Raw genomic sequence first — 26,106 nt, forward strand, 5'->3', positions numbered from 1 at the left:
GACTGTGTGCCACAGAATGGGAAAAGCCAACCACCTACATGCCCCCCATCCCATCTCATACCTATACCCAGAGCTTGCTTATGACAGAATAAGTGGGAGCATGTATGCCTGCCCAGTGCCCCCACCAGTGTCCAGTGCTGTCAAAAGCCCTCCAGGAACCCTCAGAAATCCATGCTGAATAGGCCTAGAAATGGACAACATTGAGGCCCCTTTTATGAAAATAAAGTATCACCAAGTCTGAACAGAAAACCAATACTGAGTTTTTTCTGAGCTGCATCCCAAGTTCAGAACAAAGTCTGGCCCAACAACAACAGCAAAAAAAAAAAAAACCCTCACCACAGACTTGTTCATTCCAGGAAACTGTAACAACAGAAGATGTTACATTTCTTCCAAACAGTGGATTGTTATGGATTGTGTAAAAATGGACACTGTGGGCACATTAACATTGAGAGAAGATCAAAGCATCCCGTTAAGTGAGAAAAGCAGGCTCCCAAACAAGATATACTCTGTGATTTCATTTTTATAAGGAAAAATGTTTATATATGGAAATTTACATACCTGCATATATATGCAAGCAGAGAGTCAGAAATCTAGTTGTATATTGGTGAAATCATTTTATTTTTCTCTTTATGTTTACTTTATTTCCTAATCTTTCCACAAGGAGTTCTATGGGAAATTTAAAATATATTTCATATTTAAAATGAAAAGAAAACAAAGCAGGCCCTCTCAAACGGACTCCAAAGCGGCCCAGCAGCCTGAGTTTGGACCCCCACAGGGAGGTCCTCCAAAGCCTGCCAACACCCCAGTGACAATAAATCACCCACCAGGCGACCGACACTATTTCTAAGCACAGGACAATTCCAAGACATACAATCACAGGCCTTAGCACGCCCGCTCTTTGGAAAGGACGTTTACAACCTGGCCAAATAACCATGAAAAGATGTTTCCAACTGCAAACCAGCAGTGTCCTTAGCTTCTCCCCTTACCTCATCAGGCAGGAACTTCTGCCAAGCTCCCAGCTGCAACCCAAATGCAACAGCTTGAGTTTTAACAATGTATTTGTCTGGCTTAGCTCTGAACAAGAGGCTGCCTGCCTTCTGTGAAGGGGCAAAATGAGCCTGAACAGGGCTCCCCGCAGCGGTCTTACCTCCCAGTAGTGTGGCCAACTCTGAATGGCAGAGCCAAGAGGACCTGCGTGCTCAACCTAGGAAGAGTTCAACAGAGGCTCCAGGAGGCCCTACCTACCTATGCACATGGCTGTCCATTTGGGCCCATAAGCTGCTCTCACTGGCACCTCAGGGAAGCATGGGCGGCACCCTACTCTCCCTACCTGATGTCATGCCTCAATCATCACCCTGATTTGAGCCACCCCTACGTCCCTCTTGCAGCTACACTGGCCCCTACCTGCACTGGTCTCTCATCTTACGTGGCCTCCCTCCCACCTCTGCTCTACAAAATAGCCATCACAGGTTACTACAGCTCCTCATTTGGTCTCTTTCTCCCTAAGAACCCTCCAAAGGCTCTCCACTACTCTCAGGACAAAGTCCAAATTACTTAGCCCTAAGGGACTTTTTGACTCTGCGTGACCTGGCCCTACTGCCCTCTCCAGCCCCATCTCATGACTCCAGGTTTCATACCTTCAACTACCACATCACATGAAAAACATTCTCCTTCACTGAGAACCTAACAAAGCCTAGATGTGCATGCATACCTATCCTTATGCAGTTGTCCCTCAGTATCCACAAGGGATTGGTTCCAGGAGGCCCCGCAGATACCAACATCCACAGATGCTCAAGTCCCTTATATAATAGGTGTAGTACAGCCAGCCTTCCGTATCCACAGGTTTTGCATCTGCGGATATGGAGGGCTGACCGTAATTTCTCTATCCAGTACCTGGACATGTTGACTTGTACTTCCCACGTGGGTACCATCAAAACTCCAAAGTCTCCTGCTTCAGTAACTAGACAATTAAGTAGCAGAAAAGGCTGTATAAACCAACATGCAAAAGCCAGTTGGGTTTTCAATCAGTCTTGGCAAAGACTTGGCAGTCCAGGTAAGACTACCTTATAAGGAACTACAGGAAAGAATAAAATCCACACACCACTATACTGGATGCATCTGATATACCACCTTGTACTCTCCTGGCCTCACCTGCCTTCTGGGCCCTGGGCCACTTGCTCTGCCTCAGACCCAGTGAAGGAGACTGTGCAGTCCCCAAATCTCTGACTCTCCCTGCTACTTCCAGACTTCAGCGAAGCACCACGCTGACCTCCCCAGGGGCCCTGGGAGTGCAACTGAGGAGTGAGCATGGGGGAATTAACTCCTCCTGGGGCAACTGTGACTAATGAAGGACAGAAACAAGAGGACGTCAGCAGATAAATTCCCTCTCCAGGCCTTCACTGAGAAACTGTTCTGCAGCACGGGGCTTCTGAAGAGTTCACCCAGAGATGTCCTTCATGGCTGAGCAACTAGTGTATCTCTGTGCAGACTGGCCAGCTTGCTAATGCACCACCTTGTATATGCTTCGCCTCCTTCTCGACCTCACTTTTATTTTCCCTTACCCTTGCTACTCCACAACCGTACCTTCTAACAAAGCGTTAAGTACTTAAGCTCTGCCTTGGGCTCTGTTTTCTAGGCTAAGATAACCACTATTCATGTTTCCAAAAATCTTTCATTTCTACCATCTAATCCTCACCAACACCTTGTAAACTAGATAATCATCTCCATTTCAGATATAGATATATAAGATACATAACTGAGACTGAGAGTTTCCTGCACACCTCACATGCTACAGGAAATTAATGGCAGAGCCCAGACTCAAATCCAAAACATACTTTCTACTATATATTGCTGCCTTCAATCCTACTCAGTAACATCTGTTGTCTTATAGCACAAGGACTTCCCAAAAGGAGGAGCCACACTTTGGCCTAGCAGAACAGGCCTGGCCAGGTCAAGGACTTTATTGTGGTTCACAAAGCAGCCTCATGACGTCCGTGGCTGGATCCCACCAGACGGCAGACAGCAACATGGACCCAGAAGACAAAAACATGGTGCTTCAAGTCCAAGTGAGCAGTCACTCCTGCCCAGACACCACAGCACTCACAAATGACCGAATGGCCCAGATCAGGGCAAGACAGTACAGTCTAGTAGGGAGGCACACCCACCCTGGGGTCAGAGACCCCCAGAATTAAAGCTTAGCTCCACAATCACTTCCAGGCTTTGGGGACTTAGACAAGTTACAGGGTCTCTTTGAGCCTCAGTTTTCCCATCTATTTAACAGTTAAAATAATAGAATCTGCATATCATAGGGCTGTTTTCAAGATTGAATAAGATGACAGATGTCAGTGGGCAGCCTAGCACCAGGCACAACTTATACCAGTCAAGAGCACCAAGGGTACTAGAGGAATAGACCTGAAGCAGCCAGCTTCCTAGCTGATCCCTGGAGAGAAAGGAGGTCCAGTCTAGGGGACAATGAAGATGAAAACAAGACAGAAATTGAATCTCTTAACACTCCATGTCCCAGGAGTGTTAAGAGATTCAGCAGAGGGTGGAGTCAGGCGTAATGCAACATATTGACCATCAGGGAATAACTCTGAAAACTGGTCTATCACTGGCTCTAACTCTCAGCAAGGAAGGAAAGTTCTCTGGCAAAAACAGGTGACTGGACCAATACTCTAGAATCTCACGTATTTCTACGTCTCTGACCTGCTCACTCCGAGTTCCTACAAGTACCAGGCCTCAGGATCGCGGCCACACCCTGGGCCCTCAGGAATGCCGGGTACAGAGCAGGCTATGTTTTAGCAAGCACTTCATGAAAGGTCTAGAGCAGATGCTGGTCTGTGATCAGGCTCACATCCTATTTGAGCTGGGGAACTCACTACCCAAACATTTAATCCTCTGCCCTGCAATGACACCACTTGAACAAACACTCTCTCCTAGGTCTCCAAGACCTAGGTCTCCTCGGTCTCTAATCCAGACTTTTCATGCTCCTCTGCTCCTTCTGAGAATAAAAACTATATCCCTCATTCCACATTTCCAGCTCTAACCCCAGAGACCACAGGAGCCACCAGCCCTCTCTGCTCAAGAACAGACTGATGTCCCATCCTGGTGCCCTTCAAAAGTTCAAACTGCTAGATTTGAGCAACGTTTTCAAAGCTTAACTCTCACTCCAGCACCCTGTCTGGGCTTGCACGTGCCTGCATCACAGCATCTCCTGCCAACTTCCATCTGCATAGAATTAAACTCTTGAGAGATCCCAGGAGCCAGGGACACACCGGCCAGCCCAATGCACACTACAGCCAGCGTGGCCACACACTGGCCAAGGTCTTCCATCCAGTCTCAGACCCTCCCAAGGATGTGGGAGGGCAGAGTCAAAAAGGGAGGTTCTCTCAGGAAATGAGCAGACCCCCGATTCTCTCACCCCACTCATTCCTCAGGGCTGTACCCATGCGGTCTCCCCTTCTCACGAGCACTCACACTCTGAGCTCCTCCCTGGCACATGACCACCTGCCAGCGTGAAACAGCAATCTCAGAGAGACTGTGAGCCACCCATGGGCAAGGACAGTGCCACCGCCACTGCTTCCTTTCCCTCCTCCCTCATTCCAGCCCCAGGTACACTTTAAGCAGAAGCCCAGCACACAGGAGGTACTCCAGGAATGAACAGAGATTGGCTGTGGCCAGGCTAAACCAGTGACAAAGTAGGCACTCTCCTGGGCACACCCATTTCAGAGCATTGGACAGGGTAGAAGGGCCTATCACAAGCCACAGACAATACTCAGTCGCCACCATGTCTGCCTGCTGACCTCTCAGAGCACTAGGGTGGCCCACTATGACAGCATCTCTGGGATGAGGCCCCCAGCCAACACACTCCAACTCTGCTACGTGGCTTCCTTGGCTGGGCCACACAGCGCGTGGGCTTGGCCGTCTACAAATGATACCCAGGATAAAAGGATTCAAAGCCCAAACGTTTTATAAGTAGGGAGAACTGAACAGAGAGGCTGGCCCTTGAGGCCCAGAATAAAATGAGAGACTGCACCCTGGAAGCTTCAGGGGCTGTTTAAGCACAAGCCAAAGGAAACCATGGTTCATTTAACGGAGAACTAAATCATGGAACCTGCTATCCCAGATGTGATACGGGCAGCAGCTTGCAAAACCATTCTATAAATTCTTAGGTGGACAGTGGATCTCTGCAAAATCAGGGACATTTGAGAATGCCCTAAGCTACAAAGCAATGTTCCCCAACTCCTGCTCTCAGGGCCAGGATCTCTTGCAAAAGCACTGAGGTTGCTAAGCTTCAGATGGTTTACATCAAGCAGCACAAGCCTTAGGTGTCACTCTACAGCAGAAGACACCAGTCTCAGCCTTGGGAGGGGCTCTGATGTTCTTCTACACCACCTTAAAGGTGTCAGATTAGAAAACAGAGGCCAGGGGCCTCTGCCCTGAAGAAGGAGGGTTTATGCTGATCCATGTTTATGGTGCAAGGGTTCACTGAGCATCCTCCACATACAGGGCACGATACCAGGCACTGTCCTCTCACTTGAAGCTCTTTGGACAGGGTCCATGGGCAGCTATTCCCTAAAGTGTCCCTTCCCCCATCACCTTGCTTCCACTAGAGTGCCCAGGTCTGCTTCCACTCACACACGCTGTTCCTCTGTCCGGCTTACCCTTTCTTCTGCCTTCATCTGACCACTCCAGCTCATGGGTCACCTCCTCCAGGAAGCCCTCTGGCTTGAAGCATCCTGTCCTCTACCAAGTACCCACAGTCCGGTGCTCCTTCCCAGCACAGCACTCACCACACTGCCCGGGGCCTGGCCTTTCCTGGTCTTCCAGTCTGCCTGCCCCACTGGGCTAGCAACTCCTCGCAGTTTCTGATACGCAGAAGGGTCCGTTTGTTGAATTAATTAACTAGTTACAAGTCTCCGCGCCTGCTGAGGCAAAACCATGCAGGTTAGAAAAGGATGTCTGGAGGTGGGGGAAAGGAAAACAAAAACAAAACTTTCTCATCCAACAGCTTGTCTCAATGGGCAGCAAGCGGGGCCATGGCCGCAGACTCCCAGCCCTTTGGAGGCAGGATGGTGGACCTCCCTAATACTAAGCGGCCCCTCAGGGCCTGCCCGGCGCCCCTGCCTACGCCTCCAACCTCTGGCAGCCTTCGGGCCAGGCCGCCCCTTCCCGGGAGCCTGACAGGCGGGGCGGCCACGCTGCCCGCCAGGTCCGGCCGCCCCGAGGGGACTGGAAGGAAGGGTGCGGCTGACCTCACCACCCTGAGCTCGGGGAGGCGACGCGGCGGCGGGACAGGAACCCACACGGGTGTAGAAACAGAGCGGAGGTCGCGGGGCTGCGGCCCGTACGGCGCGACGCCCGGTCCCCAGCTCCCAGCCCCGCGCGGGCAGAAGGCTCGAACCGGCGACCCCGGCCCGCGCCCGAGCTCCGCTGCGGACCCGGGGGGCGGGCGCGCGGGACGCTCACCCGGACACGCGCTGCTCCCGGCTTTTCCAGAACCTCCCGCGGCGGCACCCAGCTCGCTCGGGCCCTCCTCCCTCGGCGGCTCCACCTCCCGCCGTCGCCGGGCTCCGCCCGCTTGACCGGCAGCCACGTCCCCACCTCCCGCCCCGCCCCCCGCTCCCCCGCTCCCCCGCCCCCGGCCCCTGGCTCCGCGCCCAGACAGCCTCGGCCAGGGGTCACCACCGCAGACAGCGACCCCCGGGAAGGCCGAGGCCGCCCGGCCGCGCGGAAGCCGGGAGCGGGCCTGGGGCCGCCGCTCGCGCCCTTCATGCCGCCCGCCGCTCGCCGCACGTACACCGCGCCCGCCTCTCCTTGGCGCTCGCACCTGTGGGACTCGGCCCGCCCTCCTCCCTGGCCCCTGGGCGGCTGGAGAGGGGCCCACGACCCGATCCTGAAGCCGGTGCTGCCGGGGGGGGGGGGGGGGAACCCTGATTGCTGGCCAGCTACCCTGGCCCCAGCTCATGCCCATTTCCTCGGTGGTCCTGCTGTATACACGGCTCCTACTGCTGCCTCCCCATCATCACCACCATCAGGTTACAGGGGGTGGGGTCACCCGGGCCAGGAGCTGGATTCTCAGGGATGGGGACAGTGGAGAAGGACCTTAAGAAGACTGGAGACCTGGCATCCACCCCCAGGGCCAAGCTCCCAAAAGGATTCAGACTGTCCCCAGCTCCTGGATCTGACACTCCTCCTGGGGGCGTGGGGGGGGGGGGGAAGGGGGGGCACCCTGGATCTAACCTTCGTTTTCCCCAAGCCCTTACATACAACATGGGCCAAAAACAGTAGACACTTCTTTCAGCCAATCCAGGCTGGGAGGGAGTGAAGGCAGGGATGCTGCAAATCTCAACCTGGGCTAGAGGAATCCCTGGCCGCCAAGCAGGTTCCCACGCCTGCTCTGTGAACCTTCCTAGTCATGAATGAGGGGAAACAGTGTCTGAGAATCTCATCAGAGAGCTAGGCCAGAATGGGAGGTGCTCAGCCTCTGCCCAGTCCAGTGTGGGGATATTCCCTATGGCACACCATCCAGGCTGGCAGCCCAGACCTGGGGAAGGCATGAACACGCAGAAAAATACACACAAGACACATAAAACACAGAATGAGCCACTGTTCTGCCCTTCCTCAGCCACCAGCTGACCTCCCCAGAGCTCAACTAAAACCAGACAGAAATCTTCCTGCCTCTGCTACATCCTGTTATGCCGCAGGAGTCTCTCTCAGTCTGCTCAGGTTCTCCCATCCTCTCCCCCTTCTCAGGAGCTTGCCCTGTGAATCATCCCTTCTCTCACTTGAATGTTCAACCTCCTCTCCTTAAATGGATACATCCCTTGACCTGTAAATATTTTCAGGTCTCTAGTATGGAAACAAAACCCTCATTAGACCCCACCAACTATTGCAGTGTCTCTCTCCTTCTCAACCACAGCAAAATTCCCCGAAAGAGCAGTCTGTCCTCACTTTGCTCCCACCCCTCAGAACCCTGCAGTGGGCCTTCTGGCCTCCCGACAAGACCAAACCAGATCTCAACAAACTCTCTATAACCTCCAAGTCTAAATTCAACAGCCACTCTTCAGTAATCATCTGCCAAAGCCCCCAGCAGCACCTGACACCCCAGCAGTGTTTGGCCACTGTCTCCCTTGAACACTTTTTTCCCTCGGTTGCCACTAACCTCTCTGGCCACCTCTGCCCAGGCATCTTCGCCCCCAGCTCACCCGCCTTTCCCTCTCTCCCCATTAGTCGATAAAGGTTGGGGGTTCCTCAGAGTTCAGGCCTAGGCACTCTACTTTCCTCTCCTCTTTCTATAATTTCTTCCTATACACAGATGACACAAATTTCTCTCTCTACCCTTGCCCTGACTCCTGAGCTCCAGACGCGTATGAATGGCTGCTGAGTCTACGCCTCCGCTGAGTGTCCACAGGCACCTCAATCACAATGTGCCCAGCACTGAGTTCATGCTCTCTCCCCTTCCCCCACCCCCATACCTCTCATATTCCCTGCTTCACTGAGGGAGCCACCCGGCCCCCTGCACCACCACCAGTTACCTAACTAGAAGCCTGGGAATCACCCTCAGCACTTCCCTCTGCCCCGCCCCCAAACCCTGTCCTTCCATATCCCACGTCCATTCAATTCTACCACCTAAATCCCTCTCTAATTCATTCATTTCTCTCCATCCTCTTTCACTTGAATGATTGCAACAGTTTCCCGGCTGACTGTCCCCCTCCATTCTTACTTCCTCCCGTCTCTCTTCCACACGGCAACCACAGTGACCTCCTCAGAATGCAGATCTGAACCCATCACTCTCAGCTTCGAAATTGCATTGTTCTTAGGAAAAGTCCTGAAAGTGGCCTATAAGGCCCAGCATGGTTTGGTCCCTGCTCACTCCTCTAGCCACACTGACATTCCTCTCCAGTCCCTCTAAATGGTCATTCTCCCTCCCCATTCCACTCCCAGGCCTTTTCACATGCTGTTCTTTCTGTCTAGGAAAATGTCCCTCCTCCCCAATTAAATCCTCCAGGTCCTCCCAGAGGGAATTTCCTCACTTCCCTGGCCAGGTCAAAATCTCCTATAACAGCCTCTCATGTCCTACATGCTTCCTAACACTTGCCACAGTTGAATGTTTGTTTGATTCATGTCTGCCCCCCTCCCCCCACACACACCACTGGCCTGGGTGTACGTAAACAATGTGTGTTTTGTCCATCGTGACATCCTCAGCAACTACGACAGAACTGGACTCAATAAATATTTCATGATTATGTGAAGGGATGGGTGTCTCCTTAATGCCTTGCTCCACAAAACCATAGCCAAAGTTCTGACTAAAGCCTCCACAGAGCCTCAGAGTCCTGGACCCCACTCATTCCTCAGTGTCTGCTTCTATTCCTCTTCTGTCTCTTATAAGGATACTTATTGGACTTAGGACTCACCTGGGTAATCAGGATGATCTCACCTCATGATCCTTAAATTACATCTGCAAAATTCCTCTTTCTAAATAAGGTCACATCCACAGTGTCCAGGTATTAGGACATGGACATATCTTTTCAGGGCCACAATTCAACCTACTACACTTGACATGCCCTCATGCCCTCCAGGGGCTCCTGGGCCCCTTATAAATCCTTGGCTCTTAGTTCTCCAGCCCAGGCCCACTCCAGACCCACATAGCATTTTCTTTGAGGCCACTTGATGGGTGAACTCATTATCTCCCCACACTCTACCTCACACCGCCCACACTTCCTTCCACCCCAGCATTTCCCATATCTCAGGAAGCAGAATCAACATCTCCTGGTCATTTCCATTTTCTTCCCCACCACATTCCCCCATTGTAGATCTTACCTAGTAGATCACTCAATCCATTTACTGCTCTCCATTCCTGTAGCCACAGCTCAAATTCAGGACACCACCATCTCTTACCTGGACGGTCCATCCTGGCCCACAGCTTTCACTCAGTTCCTTCCATCCTTATTTCACACCACAAGCAGAGTGATATTTTAACAGTGTGATTCTGATCATGTCATTTCCATACATAGAACCTCTCAAAGGTGTCCCTGCCACAAGGATAGACACAGATCTCACCAAGGTTGCCAATCCCCTTTATACAGCCCTGATGGCCTCTCTTATCATGTGTAGCCTCAAACTTGATGCTCCAGCACCTGAGGCATTTTTCAGTTCCCTGACCTTTGACTGTGTCATTCTTCCTGTCTGGAACACTCCAAAAGGTTTTCCCTTTGGACCAAGCCTGAGCCAGGTCCCTGCATAGACCCCATAGCTCCTCGTGGATGAATTTCATGCAGGCTCTCTGACTCTCATGTCTACTTCCTTCACCACTTTGCCTTCCTAGGAATGGGGGCTGCTTCTGTCCTGTTTACCACTATGTCTCCAGCTCTAGCATAGGGTCTGGAATCCAGGACCTAGAGAGGGAGTGGGGAAGAAAAATACATGAATAAATGAATGAATAAATGAATGAATGAACATCCTCCACTAATGTGGCCTCCAGCAGGCCTCACTAAGCACACCCATTTTGGGTCCCTTAATAAATCAACAGCCATCTTGAGCAGCCATGTCACACTCCTTTCCCCCAAATTTACTGTGTAAATAAAGTCACACCTCCCTTCTGGTAATGGCTCTACCCTATTCATTCATGCATTCATTCCACAAACATTTGCTGGGCACCAGTTGAGGCCCTGGCTGGGGATTCAGGGACCATGAAGATCAAAGGGCTCTGTCTAGTGGGGAAAACTGGCAGGTGAACAGAGACCCACAAAGCAAACTTACCCAGGGAGGGAAACGCCCAGCCATTTCCAACTGGTGACAGAAGGTGCTACCTGCCTAGTCCCAGTCTTAGAGACCCTTCCCAGGCTCAAGATCAGGTATGCACTGCCACCACTGACCCCAGCCTGGCCAGGAGCATTGCCAAATGAAGCCCTAGCCCCACGCTGTCCCTAAGTGACAGCCCTGGCCAATGGCTCCTCAAAGCAGGCTAGACTTGTCTGCCCACCACCCTCATCCCAGGAGAAGAACCTGGTATCTCTCCAGAAAAGGATGGCAAAAATATCTGTGCTGGATGGACAGGTAACTGGATGAATGGGAGGGCAGGTGTGGTGCAGGCTCTCCCTCTAAACAGAGGCATCCTCAGCTTACCCTGCTCCTGCCTTCGCCCACTCACCTGTGACCCCTGCCCTGGAGAAGAGGAAGGGACAGCTTCCACTGCCTGACACTGAGGCCTCCCTGACTGCTGATGGCACTTTCAGGGCCTGGCAACTACCACAGCATGTGGAAGCCTGGCCAGGGTTTATGAGCACCTGGTCCCTTCATGGGATTCCCCAGAGCAGGGCTCCCGGGATTAACGAATGCCGCAAAGGGTATTATACATACACATCTGTACCTTTCAGCACCGTCAGCAAAGAACTGTCCACTGGACCTTGGGACCAACCCTACCCTCCAGGTTCCTCCCTTAGGGACCAAGAAAAGACTGGATGTGTCCCAATTGACCAGCACTTTTGACTCAAGGCCAGTGAGAGAGGGTGCAGCTTGAGTGGGGCCACCTAGTGGTGGCCTTACTGCTTCAGAAATAGGGCCTTGCCAGGTAGTCTGGTCTTACAGCCTGGTGTAGGACACTGGGGTAGAGACAGAGAATCTGGCAGAAACCCCAGGAGCCTGCAATGCCAGCCCTGGACAGGGCCAAGTGGGTCCCCACAGAGTGCCCACCTGGCACATGCAAAAGATGAGGCAGGCCTGAGAGAATGTCAACAAGTCCCCTCCCAGCTGCCTCCCCCATGGACCCCTGCAGCCCAAGCAGAGCCAGCACAAGCTGGGCTGTCATTACAGGGTAGAGAGAGGCATCCAGGGCCTCTGGGAACCATAGTTATGCAGCAAGTCCAGGACAGGCCCTCAGGGTCGAGTCAGTGGGCTTTGACTTCAGCTTTCCTCCTCACCACACTCTCCCCACTTCCATCTTGAGCAAGGAACTTCTGGGCTGGTGCAAATACCCAGCAGGCCAGGAGTTAGCTAGGTATGGTGCTTACAGATCTTGATATTTTAATGCATACAGTGTAAATATGTTTTTAAAAATTATTGTTATTACAACACAGAAGCTCATCCCACCCCCACTCCCATCCCTGTCCCTCCTCCCCCAGCCTTGGGCTGGGTAGGGATTAGGGATGGGTGAGGAGGAGGTGAGAGTGGGGATAGTTATTGGACATCTGACTTAGCTACTGTTTAAAAGGCTGAACGTTCAGTGGTTTTACTATTTTTTGCAGGCCTTGTCAAAATGTCAGGAAGCCAGTAGAGCAGAGGGTAGAGGAGAAGCGAGAGGTGAGGCTGCAGAGGTCCCGGGGCAGATCATCCTTCGTGGGCCCCCCAAAATGGATTGGGATGTCATGCTGAGGGCAGGGAGCAGCCACCCCAGAGGGAAAGCTAGGGAGGAGCGGATCCCATTTGGGATCCAGGAAGAGCACCCCGCCTGCCTACTGTCGGGGAAGGGGGAGAAGGAAGAGCAGAGCCTGGAAACGACTGGGGACGGGGCTGGTGCAAAGTCTACATGACGGCTGAATGGTGATCTGAAGTAGGGAATGGCAATGCATAGAGAAAGAAGGGGGCAGATTTAAGAATTCATAAGGAGGTAAAACAGGAAGTCTATGTCCATTCATTTATTCAGCAAACATTTATTGAATGCTCTGCTCCCCATTCTGCACTCCCTCTTCGGGATGAGGCCCTACTTCACATCCAGAATGAGGTCTTTTCACCCTTGGCTCCCTCAGCCCTGCCGTTGCAAAGCAGGCCCTGCTAAAGGAAATCAGTGGCAGCCCTCAGAAAACACAAGAATGGGGAGCAAGTTGGTTACCCCCAGAGAACACACCAGCACCCTTTGGAGTTTTAGACTGACATGGAATCCTAATCACAGCGTCTGGTTTCCTCAGTCGTGAGGCTCCTTCTACAACAAGGTAACCACCCAGTTAATGATGGTCTTGGCACTAACTTACTAACATCACCCTTCCTCTCCCTGTGCTTCATTTCCCCCTCCTATTTTTAATCAATTAATTATTTATTTTGGGGGGTAAATGTATTTATTTATTTTTGGCTGCATTGGGTCTTCGTTGCTGTGCGCGGGCTTTCTCTAGTTGCAGCGAGCGGGGGCCACTCTTCGCTGCGGTGCGTGGGCTTCTCATTGCAGTGGCTTCTCTTGTAGTGGGGCACAGGCTCTACATGTACCGGCTTCAGTAGTTGTGGCACGCAGGCTCAGTAGTTGTGGCTTGCGGGCTCTAGAGCGCAGGCTCAGTAGTTGTGGTATACGGGCTCAGATGCTCTGCGTCATGTGGAATCTTCCCGGACCAGGGCTCAAACCCGTGTCCCCTGCATTGGCAGGTGGATTTCCAACCACTGCGCCCCCAGGGAAGTCCCCCCCTCCTATTTTTAAATGAATGTATTTCTGCTCTAGTACTACATGTTTCTAAGGAGCCTTATATCCTTTTTGTAATGAGATGGATATCCATCCATGAGTGACCCTAGCCCAGTCAAGTTGTGCAACTTCTGTGCTGCACAAGCCTGGGGCTCCATCCACATCACAGACATTGTAAATTTGATTATTTATTACAACTTACCAGTAGATGGAAATAAAGTGAATTGCAAATGGAATATTCTTTGCTGATTTGTAAAAAATCACCATATGATTTGGTACATCTACCTCCACATAATCATAGGATCCTGGGTCACCCTTTTCGATAAGGCCTTAAGGACCCCAACTCCTGTAGGCTGTCTCCTGTTCTCAACTATCCTGCCTGTATCAGCTCTGGTTGTGGCTCTCACTCTCCCCCAGCCCCTTGAGTAGACACAGTCACCTGAACTTACTGGTGAGCCCTGTCCTCTGCCCGAGGGACACTGCCCAGGACTCTGACCCACCACAGGAAGGCCAAGGCACTCATTCCTCTGGACGCCTTGACTACCCCACACCACATCAAACACACTGCAGTACACCCACCTCTCATATAAGTACATTTTATACTTCCCCAGTAAGAACATGGCTGAGTCACAGTTAACTAGTTTCCATGACATAATGTTATATTTGCTAGCATTTAGTACTTACATTTTCTTTTTTGTGGTTTTCTACATTTTTTCCTGTCTCCATCATTTGCATGAACCTGTGAGAAGCTTGATGATCCCTGTGCCTCTAGTGCTGAAAGACAGAATGACTTGGCCACAGCCTTTGGTAGGAGAATCTTTACCCACTGGACACGCAGGCACACACACACATGCAACACAGGGATGTGCAGGCATGCACAAGCCTGTGGAACTTGGCCTCTCACATGAGGAGGAGGAGGTTCTGTGATCTGTACTCTGGCTCTGCCTTTAAGCTTGACTCTCTCTCACAACTTAATATTAACTTTGAAACAGAATCTGACCTTATCCCTGACCTTGAACCAGTCAGCTGAGGCTTGGAAACAGAAAGATGTCCACTTCCATCATCTGCAGAAATCACACCCCCAAAGGGATCAGTGATGACTTGGACAGCGTATCTCCCTGGCTGAAGAGGGAGTGATCCAGATGGTGAAGGCGGAGACATGGCTTTCCCACAGTGTCTAGCCATCAGACACTATCATGCGTCAACAGTCTTGGAAGCAAGCGTTTTTCCCTCATCCCAACAGTCACCCAATATCTGTAGGCCAGGCTGACACCCTGCCTTCATCAAAACCTGGGGTTTTATCTTTACTCCATCCCAGGACAATAGCAGTTATCTGTGTCCCTGGGCTAAGATGCATGGGGCCTCAAAACCCTTTGGGAGAATTCTGCTGCTCTGGTCCTGCCCAGAGCTGCATCTGCAAAAATGAGGATGGCCAGCAGAGGGTGCATGGAGCCCACCATGGGCCACCCAGTCAAAGGAGCAGTCCCAGCCTTGCTGAAAAAGCTCCTGAGTTCTTGATCCCATGCTCTACCCCTCCAAGCTGCCAAGGTTTAACTGGGACCCTTGCCTAGAACTGCATAATCATGAGCAACTGGGGCAGATAGAGATGTTTACCAGGCCATAAGGAATGCCTCCAATGCTGGGACCTCTAGTGGTGGGAAAGGCAGGGAGGATGTTGGGAGGGTCCCAAACCCCTTATTCAGCCATGGGTGACCAAGGCCCTTCACATCCAATTAAGCTGACTTGCAGCCTTGGGGGAGACTCAGGCCATAGGAGCCAATAGGCCTAAAGAAAAACCAAGGGTCAGTAGTGCAGTGAAGTTAGGTAAGGAGATGGGGGAGGCCACTGACAGGACTCTGAACGTACCTAGAATATCATGGCTCCTGTTGAGATAATTCCTTTAAAGAGAGGGGCCAGAGGAGAAGGAATGGGCAATCCTCATCTGGGTTCCCCTGATGCTCCAAGTGCTTCTGTAATAGGGCAGCTAATGGAGGGAGCGTTCTCCTGGTACCAAGTGTAACCTAACACTTCGCAGACATCGTCTGTGTTGGATGGCTTCTGCTGGCTCCTTCAGATCCCTGTCTCTCTCCCTTCCCTTGCTCTGTGCTCCTGGCTGCTTACCCATATGGATGACATCAACAGGTGCTCCTGCCGTGTGACTCTTGATTAGATTCAACCAATGGGGAGTACCAAGAAATGGTCAGCCAGAGGGAGGAAACGGACTTTGGGGAAGTTGCCTGCAGCCTACACTTGAGGGCCTGGCTCAGTGACCTACTCAGCCTCAGGACTGTCTTTGAGCTGCCCTGGCTATACTGAAGGGCAGCCAGGCCCATCTGCTCTAGAAGGGCATTCACACTGGATCACTCAGCCCGAGGACTCAGAAGCCTTCTACACCCTCACTTACCCATGTTAATAAATATTTGCTGACACCTTCTCTGTGCCCAGTCCTAGGTGCCCAGGGACATAGATACAGAGATGAGTCTAACAAAGGCGTCTGACAGGGCTAAAGGTTTTTTTTTTTTTTTTTTGAGGGGGGCCAAGGACACAGACAGGAAACTGACAATGAATCCTAGGGGTTGAGGGAAACTGCAGAAGGGGCATCTCACCTGCTGAGTGGTCAGGTAAGGGAGTGGGGTTTGGGTCTCCCTGAGTAGTCAGCCAGGGGGAATGTTGGAGGTCTGGGAGACAGAAGGAACAAAGGCTGGGGTGGGGGTGGGGGTGAAGGAATTCCCTGGCGGTCCAGTGGTTAGGACTCTGTACTCTCACTGCTGAAGGCCCGGTTCAATCCCTGGTCAGGGAACTAAGATCCCACAAGCCACGTGGTATGGCCAAAAATTAAAAAATGAAAAGGCTGGGGCAGGGGATGACTAATTCACATGGAAGCCTGTGGTGGCCAGGCAGGGCCTCATTCCACCCACTGGAAAGCTAGTATCTCCTGTTTGAACCTCACAGACCCCTACTAGCAGGGGTGGGATGGCATGGGCAGCCAGTTCCATTTTAAACTTTTGTTTAAAAACTTCTTAATAAGATATAATTAACATACAGAAAACTATACATATCTTAATATATAGCTCAATGTGTTTTGGATATATATAAATTCATATAAGCATCACCTATATCAAGATATAGACTATTTCTGCAATATCAAAAGGTTCCCTTGTACCCCGTGGTAGTCAATAAAATCTCCCAAAGTTGACTACTATTCTTTCTTCTTTCTCTTTTGATTATTTTTGACAGATTTTGAATTTTATAAAAGTGAACATATACACTGTATACTTTTATGTCTGCTTCTTAAACTCAACATTATGGTTGTGATAGCAATCCACCTTGCTGCTTTTGGTAGTACATCATTCTATTTCATTGCTGTGTGGTATTCCAGAGTTTGAATATATCACAATTTACCCATTCTATTGTAGGAGAACATTTGGATTGTTTTTAAATAAAGCAATAAAGCTTTTAAATAAAGCTGTTCTGTATATGTTTGCACATGTATATTCTTAGCATACATTCTTATTTCTTAGTGGAAATAAACATTCATTTACGTAGAATATAAACCCAGGAGTGGAATTGATAGGTCATAGGATATGCATATATTTAGCTATAGTAGTTACTTCCAACCATTTTTCTAGGTGGTTGCACAAAATTACTCTCCCAGCAGCAATGTATGAGAGTTCCCGTTGTTCCATGCAACAATGTGGGAAATGCCCCCAGAAAAAGCCAGGGTAAGTGTGGAACTCACTACACATTATTCCCTTTCTCAAGGATCATAATCCTTCAATTCTTACCTGTATTGGTTGTTCTCCAGTACCCTCAAATAGTTGTTCTTTATATTTTGTCCAATTTTCATAAATGTTTTTGGCAAGAGTATTAGTCTGATACAACCTACCACCATGGCCAGAACTGGAAGTTTTATTTAGTCCAATTTTGATGCCAGATTAGAAAATACTGGAAAGAGATAGGCCCCACTGGCCCAGCTGGCCCAGCTGCTTTCAGCTCCAGCTTATATTCTTAGACACCTGTGGTATCAGATCCACATTCTGAATTAGGGCTCCCTGTTTTCCTTTCTTCTTTTAAAATTTTATTGGATTCCAAACACGGGTGCGTAATTGGTAATAGACTTACTTCTCCACCTAAACAACTATAAAGCTAGATAAAACATTTATAGCAACTGATTACAGGCACTGGACATCAAATAGACTTCGTCCTTGAGAGAAAGGAAACACATGAGGTGAATTCCACATTCACTAAAGTTCTTTGCCTAGGGCATTTTCCCAACTACGGCAGAGGCAAGTGGAGCCCAAACAGAGCAATGGTCTCCCTGAGTAAAGGAAACAGAGATCAGAGATAGAGGATACTGAGGTGGCTGAACTTCGGGGGCAGGGTATTAAAGAGGAGGGAGCTGCATGGAGAAGGAGCTCTAGAAATCTGCATAGATGCACTCTTGAGGCTTTGTCTAAGTTGTACATGTGCAAGGAAAGAATCTTTGAGGCCTGATGGATAAAAACTCTGAGTCTGTGAACTAAATGGGGATTCCAGAGTTAACACAGTGCTAAGACCCGTTCTGGTCAGAGTGGAAAGACCTTGCTGAACACCCTGAGCATTTAATTAAAATCTTAGAAAGTCCGTACCTTAGGAATAGGGCTACTCTAGCCATACAAAATGCGTTAGTTTTACACCTGTTCTAACAAAGCCTCAACAGGATCAAATTAATCCTCTAGTAGATTTACTGCCTAGTGGAACAAACTCAACACTCTATAAAGAAGAGCATAGTCCAGACTCTCAACAATGTATTGTCCACAATTCCCAACATACAATCAAGTATTACCAGATATATGAAGAAGCAGGAAAATATGATCTATAACCAAGAGAAACAATAATGAATAGAAACAGATTCAGAGATAACACAGATATTGGAATTAGCAGATAAGGACTTTAAAACACCTATTATAAATATGTTCAAGAATTTTGAGTAGTAAGAGAGACATAATGAATGAACAGATGAGCCATCTCAGCAGAGAAGTGGAAACTGTAAAAAAGAACTAAATGGAAACTCTAGAACTGAAAAATATAATATATAAAATGAAAAATTTACCAGGTGGTCTTACGAGCAGACTGGACACTGCAGAAGAAAAGTTCAGTAAACTTGAAGTTAAGTCAATAGAGACCATCTAAATGGAAACATAGGAAAAGAAAGGACTGAAGAAATGTGAATAGAGCCTCGGTGAAGTGACCTGGAAACAATATCAAGCAGACTAGTATACATGGAACTGAAGTCCCAGAAGGAAAGGAGAGAAAGAGATTGCAGCAAAACTTCAAAAGAATAGTAACTGAAATACTAAATTTGATTTTAAAAATTATTAACTCATCATCCTCCATAGCTTAGGATAATAAAACCCCAGGCGGGATAAACACAAAAGAAACCACGTCCAGGCAAATCATAATCAAGTATCTTAAAACCAAAGAGAACATCTTAAAAACAGTGAAAGAGCACAAACACGTTACATTAAGAAGAGCAATGATAAGAATGAACATTTATGAGTCATCAAAAGTAATGTAAGCCAGAAAACATGGAAACATAAGACGATATATTGCATATTAAATATGCTATTAAAAGCAACCTAGAATTCTATGTCCAGAGAAATTATCTTTAAAAAAGAAATGAGAAATAAAAATATTTTCAGATTAAAAAAAAAAAGCTGAAAGAATTCATCACCAGTGGGCCTGCACTATCAGAAATGTTAAAGGAGGGGACTTCCCTGGTGGCGCAGTGGATAAGGCTCCACGCTCCCAATGTAGGGGGCCCAGGTTCGATCCCTGATCAGGGAACTAGATCCCACATGCATGCCGCAACTAAGGAGCCCACCTGCCGCAACTAAGACCTGGCGCAACCAAATAAATAAATAAATAATTTTTTTTTTTTTAAATAAAGAAATGTTTAAGGAAGTTCTTAAGGCTGAGAGGAAATTATACCTGATGGAAACTTGGCTCTAAACAAGGGAACAGACTTGTAATAAGTAAATATAAAATATGTTTTCTTGTTTCCTAAATTATTTAAGAGACACCTGACTGTTTAAAGCAAAAATAACAACTCTTCATTATGGAGTTTATGACATTTGTAGAAGTAAATGTACAACAACATAGTAAAAAGGAAGGGGGGGGGGTAAATGGAAGTATATTATTGTAAGGTTTTTACATTGTCTAAGAAGCAAAATTTATCCTTTTCTTCTTTATTTTTCATTTTATTATCTTCATCTTTCTAGTTATAAATACCATACAAATTTATTTATATAAAATTAAAACACTGTAGAAATACATAACCTGGAAAATGTAAATGTCACAAAACACTATCACCAGCAATAACTCTCAATAGTTTGCAGCATATTGCTTTGACTTTTTTTAATCTATATATAACAGAAAGCCATATTTAAAGTATTTATCTTGATGAAAAAGATATTATAAAATATTTATCTATAATTTCTACCAGCCCTTTTTTGTGTTTAAGTATATGAATAGTTTATAAGGACACTCAGATCAGAAAAACTGAAACATAATTTGTGAATCAGTTTGGAAGTCATTTTATAGTATGGAGAAGTATATAGTATACAGGATTATAACCATACTTTTTTGTATAGATAATAAATGACTACAACATGATTTATTGAATAAACTACTATTTATCCTCTGAATTAAGATGTATCCTTTACCACATGCTATGAGCTGTCTTGTTCCATTGATATATTTGTCTTTTCCTATGCTGCACCACACTCAATTACTTCAGCTTTATCACATATTTCAATGCCTGTAGGGCAAATCTCTGGTTTTTGTCCATATTTACCCTTCCAGTTGATCTTAGAATCATCTTGCCAATTCTCCTCACCCAAATAAATTTTGATTAGAATTACTTTGAATTTATCAATTAACTAAATGTAACATACTGAGTCTTCCAGGAACATGACATATGCCTCTATTTATTTTGTTTTCTTTTCTATTTATCCTAGAGCAAAACTTATATGCCTTCCATGTGCCCTAAGTCAGTTTCTAGGTATTTCTCATGTGTCACTGTTATTGTGAATGGTAAATTGTTTACATCATATTTTTTAATTAGTTGTGACTTAATACTTTTAAAAGCTATTAAAACCTGTATACATATACGAATATACCTTATTCTGCTCCATCTGACTAGATCCCTCTCCTAGTCATAGTAGTTGATTCTCCTGGATTTTATGAAGGCACAACCATCATAACATGTGGCAATAATGACCCTTTTGACTCTTTCCATTACTTATTTTTTTACTTATCCATTATTTCTTTTTTTCCACCTTATCGTCCTAGTAAGCACCTCCAAAACAACACCGCACAGTAGTAGCAAAAGGGACATTGTTTGGATCCTGACATTAATGGGAATTTTAGAGTCTTAAGTCCAATATTGCCTTTTGGTTTCTAGTGTATGTTATTTAAAGTGTTAACGTTTCCTTCTCTTCATGATTTTCTAACTGTTTACTGTGAATGGCTGGTGAATTTTATCAAATGCCTTTTGAGATGATCACAGTGCTCCTTTTTTCTCTTTAATCTATTAATCAATGGATTTTATAATGTTAAATCAAGCTTGCAATCCTAGAAAAAAATCGCCAAGTTGATAACTATTTTATCATACTACGGAAGCCACTTTGTTATATTCACAAATTAGATGGATCTGCCATTTTCTCTGCAGGGGGCTGCCTGGGTGTTAAGATAATAAATAGATCTTAACAATAATTGTGGAAGCTCTCCATCTTGCGCTGGCTCTGGAGCACCACCGTTCTCAGAGGGAGAACGCTTGTGTTCCTTATCTGGGCCAACAATGCTTCATGCTTGAATGCCCAACGTCACAGCTCTTTGTGGTCACTTGTTTTAATGCTAGACACAGCTACCTCTCAGGGCCTGCTGGTTCCAGATTTCTGGGCAGGGCCCATTCCAACACTCAGTACATGTCTAGTCTGGACCTGCCATTTTCCCTTCATCTTCCCTAAGATGAGACGGTTCTTGCTTAACTCTCAGCACACAGAATGCTCATTATACATTCTCTGCGAGCAATCCTGGCTTCTTGTGTGGGAGAGGCAGCCCTCTGCACCCCCCAGCCCCACCTCCCCTGTTCTTTGGCAAGCCTACCTTCCTGGAAATACAATGATCTCACAGGCAGCAAACAGTCTGATCCAGTGTCCTCTCAGCGGGGGCTCACATCACATATACACTCTTTCCACTGTGGGCGGGTATGAGAGATGTGGGGTGTGAGGAGCTCAGTCCCCAACACTGAGGGCTCTGCCCACTTCCCACTGCTGAGCCTGGGTCTGCACAGCTATGGACCTAGCCTTGGGAGGGAAAGTAAGTGGGAAAGGATTTTTTTGAAAATTCTTGGGAGGCAAAAAATAGCCACCCAGGACCTGAGGCTCACTCATGGGTCCTGCTCCAGTCCATTCACCCCATGGGCCTGGAGAAGCCTCAACCCAGCTTCACCCTTCCAGGCCTGTATCTGGCTCTTTCTGCTCTAATCTCCGTGGCCCCCTGCACCTGGTTTCCCACACCCTGGGGCCAGCTGGTGACTGCTGCACTCTGCGGGCACAGCTCTGCCCCACTCTCCCAGCAACCGGGGTGGTCAGGCTCACACCAGGTGGCCACAGCTGGGGTGTCCCATTGCCAGGCCCGGAGGTGAAGTCAGCCTGAACAGTCCCTGCCAGCCCGTGACTCAGCCACTAGAGGCACCACAGGCACGACTTGGCAGAGCTGTGCTCCACGGGGCAGGGAATTTCACCAAGACCAGACAGTGCCTAAAGTTGCTGGTGCTGTAGTGGGGTGGGTGGTCCTTAGACATAGAAAGGATGCAGCTGGGAAGACAGGCTGGAAACAGGGCCATGCTTGCTGGACTCCTGAGGAAGGCTTCGCGGCCTCCACCAATCTCACTGTGGTCCCCAAGACTCTTGGGTAGCCGGGGACAGAGGCCAAATCTATACCGGTAAGAAAACTACGAGGAGTAGGGGCTGTTAAGGTTCATCTCGAGGAGAAGGACTAGGAAGACTAGAATTTAAATCTCTGAAGTTATCTCCAAATGAGGCTACACATCTCTATGTGTGTTACAGACATTCAATTGTTTGATACTCAGGCTTAAAACAATGCCTGACCTATAGGAGGCTCTCAAAAATATTTGTTGAATAAATGACCAAAGCAAAAATAACATATGCCATGATTCTTAAAACACTATTTTCACATTTTTTCCATTTTTATTTCACTGAGAGCTTAGAAATATGCAAGTGGCCAGGACCACTCCTGCTCTCCTTGAGTGGCCTGGGTGTCAGCTCTAATGGTCAGGAAGAGGAGGAAAGTCCTCAGCCAGGAGAACAGAGTATCCTGGCCAGGTCACTGCCAAATGTGAGTGTCTGTGGATGTGTGGACTGGGGTAGAGCTAAGCTGTGCCAGGAGTCCAGGCCCAGGAAGCAAGTACCAAGTTGACAGACAAATAGAGGTGTGTGTCTCAGGAGCCCCAATGATTAGATTCCTGGCCTGCTTCCCATGCTTGTTTCCTCTCTGTCATGCCTGCACCTTTGGTAGAGCCTTACCTGCACCTGACAGTCATGGCTCTCCTCCTGAGCTGCAGAGGGAATAGTCCTGCTTATGCTAGAGCATGGTGATGATCGGGCCAGGGCCAAGAGCGTCCAGGGAACAAAATGAACAGTCCAGTTGCTCCCTGATCCCTCTGCTGTTCTGCCTGGAGAAGCTGATTTGTAAAAGGAGGTACTTTCTCTGCACAGGGACCAGTGTGGCTGGCTGATAGAAGCCTTCAACTCTCAGGGGAAGCTGGAAATTTGAGAACACCTGCACTGGACTTCTATTTTGGGGCTACAGGTAGAACTGAGGCATTTGGTGCTAGGAGAGGCTGGGTGATCTAGGGCAGGCTGCCTGCACCCTCTGGTCTGAATGAGAAGTAGGAGGGAGGGTAAGATGGGGGGTGTCCTTGAGGCAGGGGCTGAGACCATGACGGCTTTGTAAGCTGCTTTCCTGAGGCCCCAGTAGTACAGCACTCAATTACATGGGCCTCACCGCCACCTCCCACAGCCTGTTCTGTCACCTCCCTGCCTGGGCTGGGCTGAGCTGCCCCTGGCTCTCCCACCTGTCTGCTGCTTCCCTCCACTCTTCCCAACACCCTCCACTCCCAGGCCTCAGGGCCAGGGCCTCCCTGGGCCCAGCTGGGTAAACCTGCCCCGCCCTGCTGCGTGGCAGTCCCTTTGTTGGGTACCAGAGCAGATGGGTTTTCTCTGTAAAAACAGAGACAAAGCAGGTCTGACAGGGGTGCTATTGGGGATTGCAAGTATGACTGAGACACGTCTAGTCCCTGGTGCAAGGGGCATGGCAATGTCACCAATGCAGCGTCTAAACCCCTGATCAACTGCTTAGAAGCTATGTGAGCTTGGGTTGGACGCTCACCCTTTCCAAGGCTCGGTTTCCTGATGAGAATTGGTTCTGCTTTCGTGTCCGCCCTGGAATCTGGCTCTGGGCCAGTAACTAGGCTCCAATTGTTAGAATTGGCTTTCTCCCTGTTTGGACCTTCAGAGACCGGTTCTCTCTAGAGCCTCTAGCCTCTCAGCCCCCAGAGGAGGTGCAACAGAGTGGAGAGTCCCCACCACACCCCCAAGTCTAGCGAATCAGGTCTAGGCTAGACACACAGCAGGCACTCAATAAGAGTTTGTTGAGGGATCGAATGGCACAAAACTAGAGCTGGGAAACTCCCTTTGTCACAGGCATGCCCTCCCCTGTGTTCTGCTGCACCAAAGGCCAGCTTTGTTGCCTCCTTGACTAGTCTTGTCATCCCAGGATATGTGGGGCATCAGATCCTCAGCCAGCCCAAAATCTACACCACCCCAGACCTTCCTTCTGGATGTCGCCTGGTGCCCATGCCCCTGGCTGCCTTCACTCCTTTCAGAGCCCCTCAAATCTTGCCTAGGCCTGCCTTGCTCCCTACCACTGTGGCGCCAAGCCCTGGCCCTGAAGAAGGCCCACATAGCCCCTCCCCATCCAGCCCTGCCACAGACTGCTGTCCTCTCCACCCTACAGACTCACAGGTTCCTAGCCTTGACCAGCAGGCCTCTTGGAGAGCAGACCCCAAGGAGGCCAGAGGCCATGGGACCTGGGAGTTGGGCCACATTAGGCCACATTAGACCACACTGAAATGAGGGCTTCTCAGGTTCTTCTTTGGCTACCCTCTGAGCCCTGGAGTGGCCAGTACTGAGGAGTGGGCATCCCATGAAGAGGAAATGCCCCATCAAGATTCAGATCCCCTTGGAATCCAAGCTATTGACTGAAGGGAGAGAACTCAGCCTTGAAGGAAGGATGTATTGGCCTGAATGGAGCAGATTCTACCCAGAGACCTGTGGTCACGGGGCCAGGACAGGACAGGTTAGGGTCTGAGCTCTCTGGGCAGCCCCTGGCACCTCACAGGAAGGTATCCTAAAGGGCTGCTCCATCAGCTTCACTACACACTCCACCCAGGGCTGCTTCCAACTCTGGATGGTCCCGGGGGTGGGCCTCAACCTCAGCCTGAGGTTGTTCTTGTTCTGGCCCTTCCCTCCTGCTCACCCTGGGCTCAGTCCCAAAGGCATCTTCCAAGGGCATCTGCTCCTGCTGGAGCCTGCCAGTCCATTGGGGAAAAAGCATTGTAGTTTCTCCTGACCTTGGACAGACCTGGCCACACACGGCAGACCTAGGCATAGTGCCCTGAGCTACTTGGGGCTCCCTTGAAAGACAGGGCCACTGAGTGTGCTTCCAACACAGCAGGAGCAGAAGTCTTCCCCCTCCTGGGCCCCCTCATGCCCTCCCTGCCTCTCTCTGGGCTGTGGCCTGGGGGTGAGTTGTGATAATAATTCCCATAACGGTAATAATATTGTTACTAACAAATGTTTTTGAACACCCTCTCTGTGTCAGGCTCTCTGTGGGTGCTGGGGAAACATAAATAAATAAGATAGACACAGTCCTTGTCCCCATGGATGCCTCTACCACAGCGCTGGGCAGGCATAGGCCATGGCATATGGAAAGCACCCAATACGTTTGTGTTGAATGAATAAAGAATGCATGAAATGAGCAGTCTGGTTATACTCAGCAGCACAGATGCCTGGTGGGGTGTGCAGTGAACAAGTGAAGGCCACTAGGGGAGAGGTGAGGTGTGACTCAGCCACCACCATCCCCACCTTGGAGAAGGCTCCCAGACCCTGTAAATTGTCCCATGACCTGGTGCTCCAGCATGATAGAGATTCAGCAATACAGCAACCCCCCAGGAACAAGGGCATTAAGCGTGAAAAGGAAATTCTGAGAGTTTCCTGGAGGGAGTATTGGGGATGCATTGGTAGCAGCTTGTCTAACCTGCTGTCCAGGTTGCAGGGTATCTCAGGAATGAGCCTACAGTGTGGCCCCTAAGAAGGGCTGCTTCCAGTCTTCAGGAGCACAGCCTTGTCCAGGCCTGTGTCCTGTGGGAGGGTGCTGTCAGAAGTGGGCCTCTGATGTCCTCTCAAGACAGGGATGCCATCAAGGACCCACTGTGGGGGATGACTGGCATGGACCCTGGAACTACCCCAGAAACTGCTCAGTGAAATGGGGAAAGTTTATTCGCCTGATTCTAGAAGAGCCATTCCCCACCACACCCCTGTCTTCAACCCTCTGCGAGAAGCCTTCAGAGGTGGATTACACGGCCCAGATGCTGA

The 26,106-nt window shown here is 49.1% G+C and overlaps 1 protein-coding gene across 11 annotated transcripts in view; it reads right to left on the reverse strand.

Moving 5' to 3' along the window:
- The window catches only part of P4HA2 (prolyl 4-hydroxylase subunit alpha 2), a 79,643-nt gene that overhangs the window by 36,257 nt on the left and 17,280 nt on the right, over window positions 1-26,106 (reverse strand). For 3 of the 11 annotated variants that reach the window (XM_070045188.1, XM_070045187.1, XM_070045185.1), the window contains exons 1-2: window positions 6,469-6,594; window positions 5,793-5,924 (exon numbers count right to left, since the gene is read on the reverse strand). Coding sequence is in view for 5 of the 11 variants with exons in the window: in XM_030869679.3 (XP_030725539.1) it covers window positions 5,664-5,699 (36 nt within the window). In the remaining 6 variants the exon portion in view is untranslated. Of the gene's footprint in view, window positions 1-5,663; window positions 5,928-6,254; window positions 6,365-6,468; window positions 6,595-26,106 lie in introns of those variants that run through there. The other 8 variants (XM_030869679.3, XM_070045186.1, XM_070045184.1 and 5 more) reach the window with 6 other exon arrangements.

Source organism: Globicephala melas, chromosome 3, assembly GCF_963455315.2.
Source record: "Globicephala melas chromosome 3, mGloMel1.2, whole genome shotgun sequence".
Lineage (NCBI taxonomy): Eukaryota > Metazoa > Chordata > Mammalia > Artiodactyla > Delphinidae > Globicephala > Globicephala melas.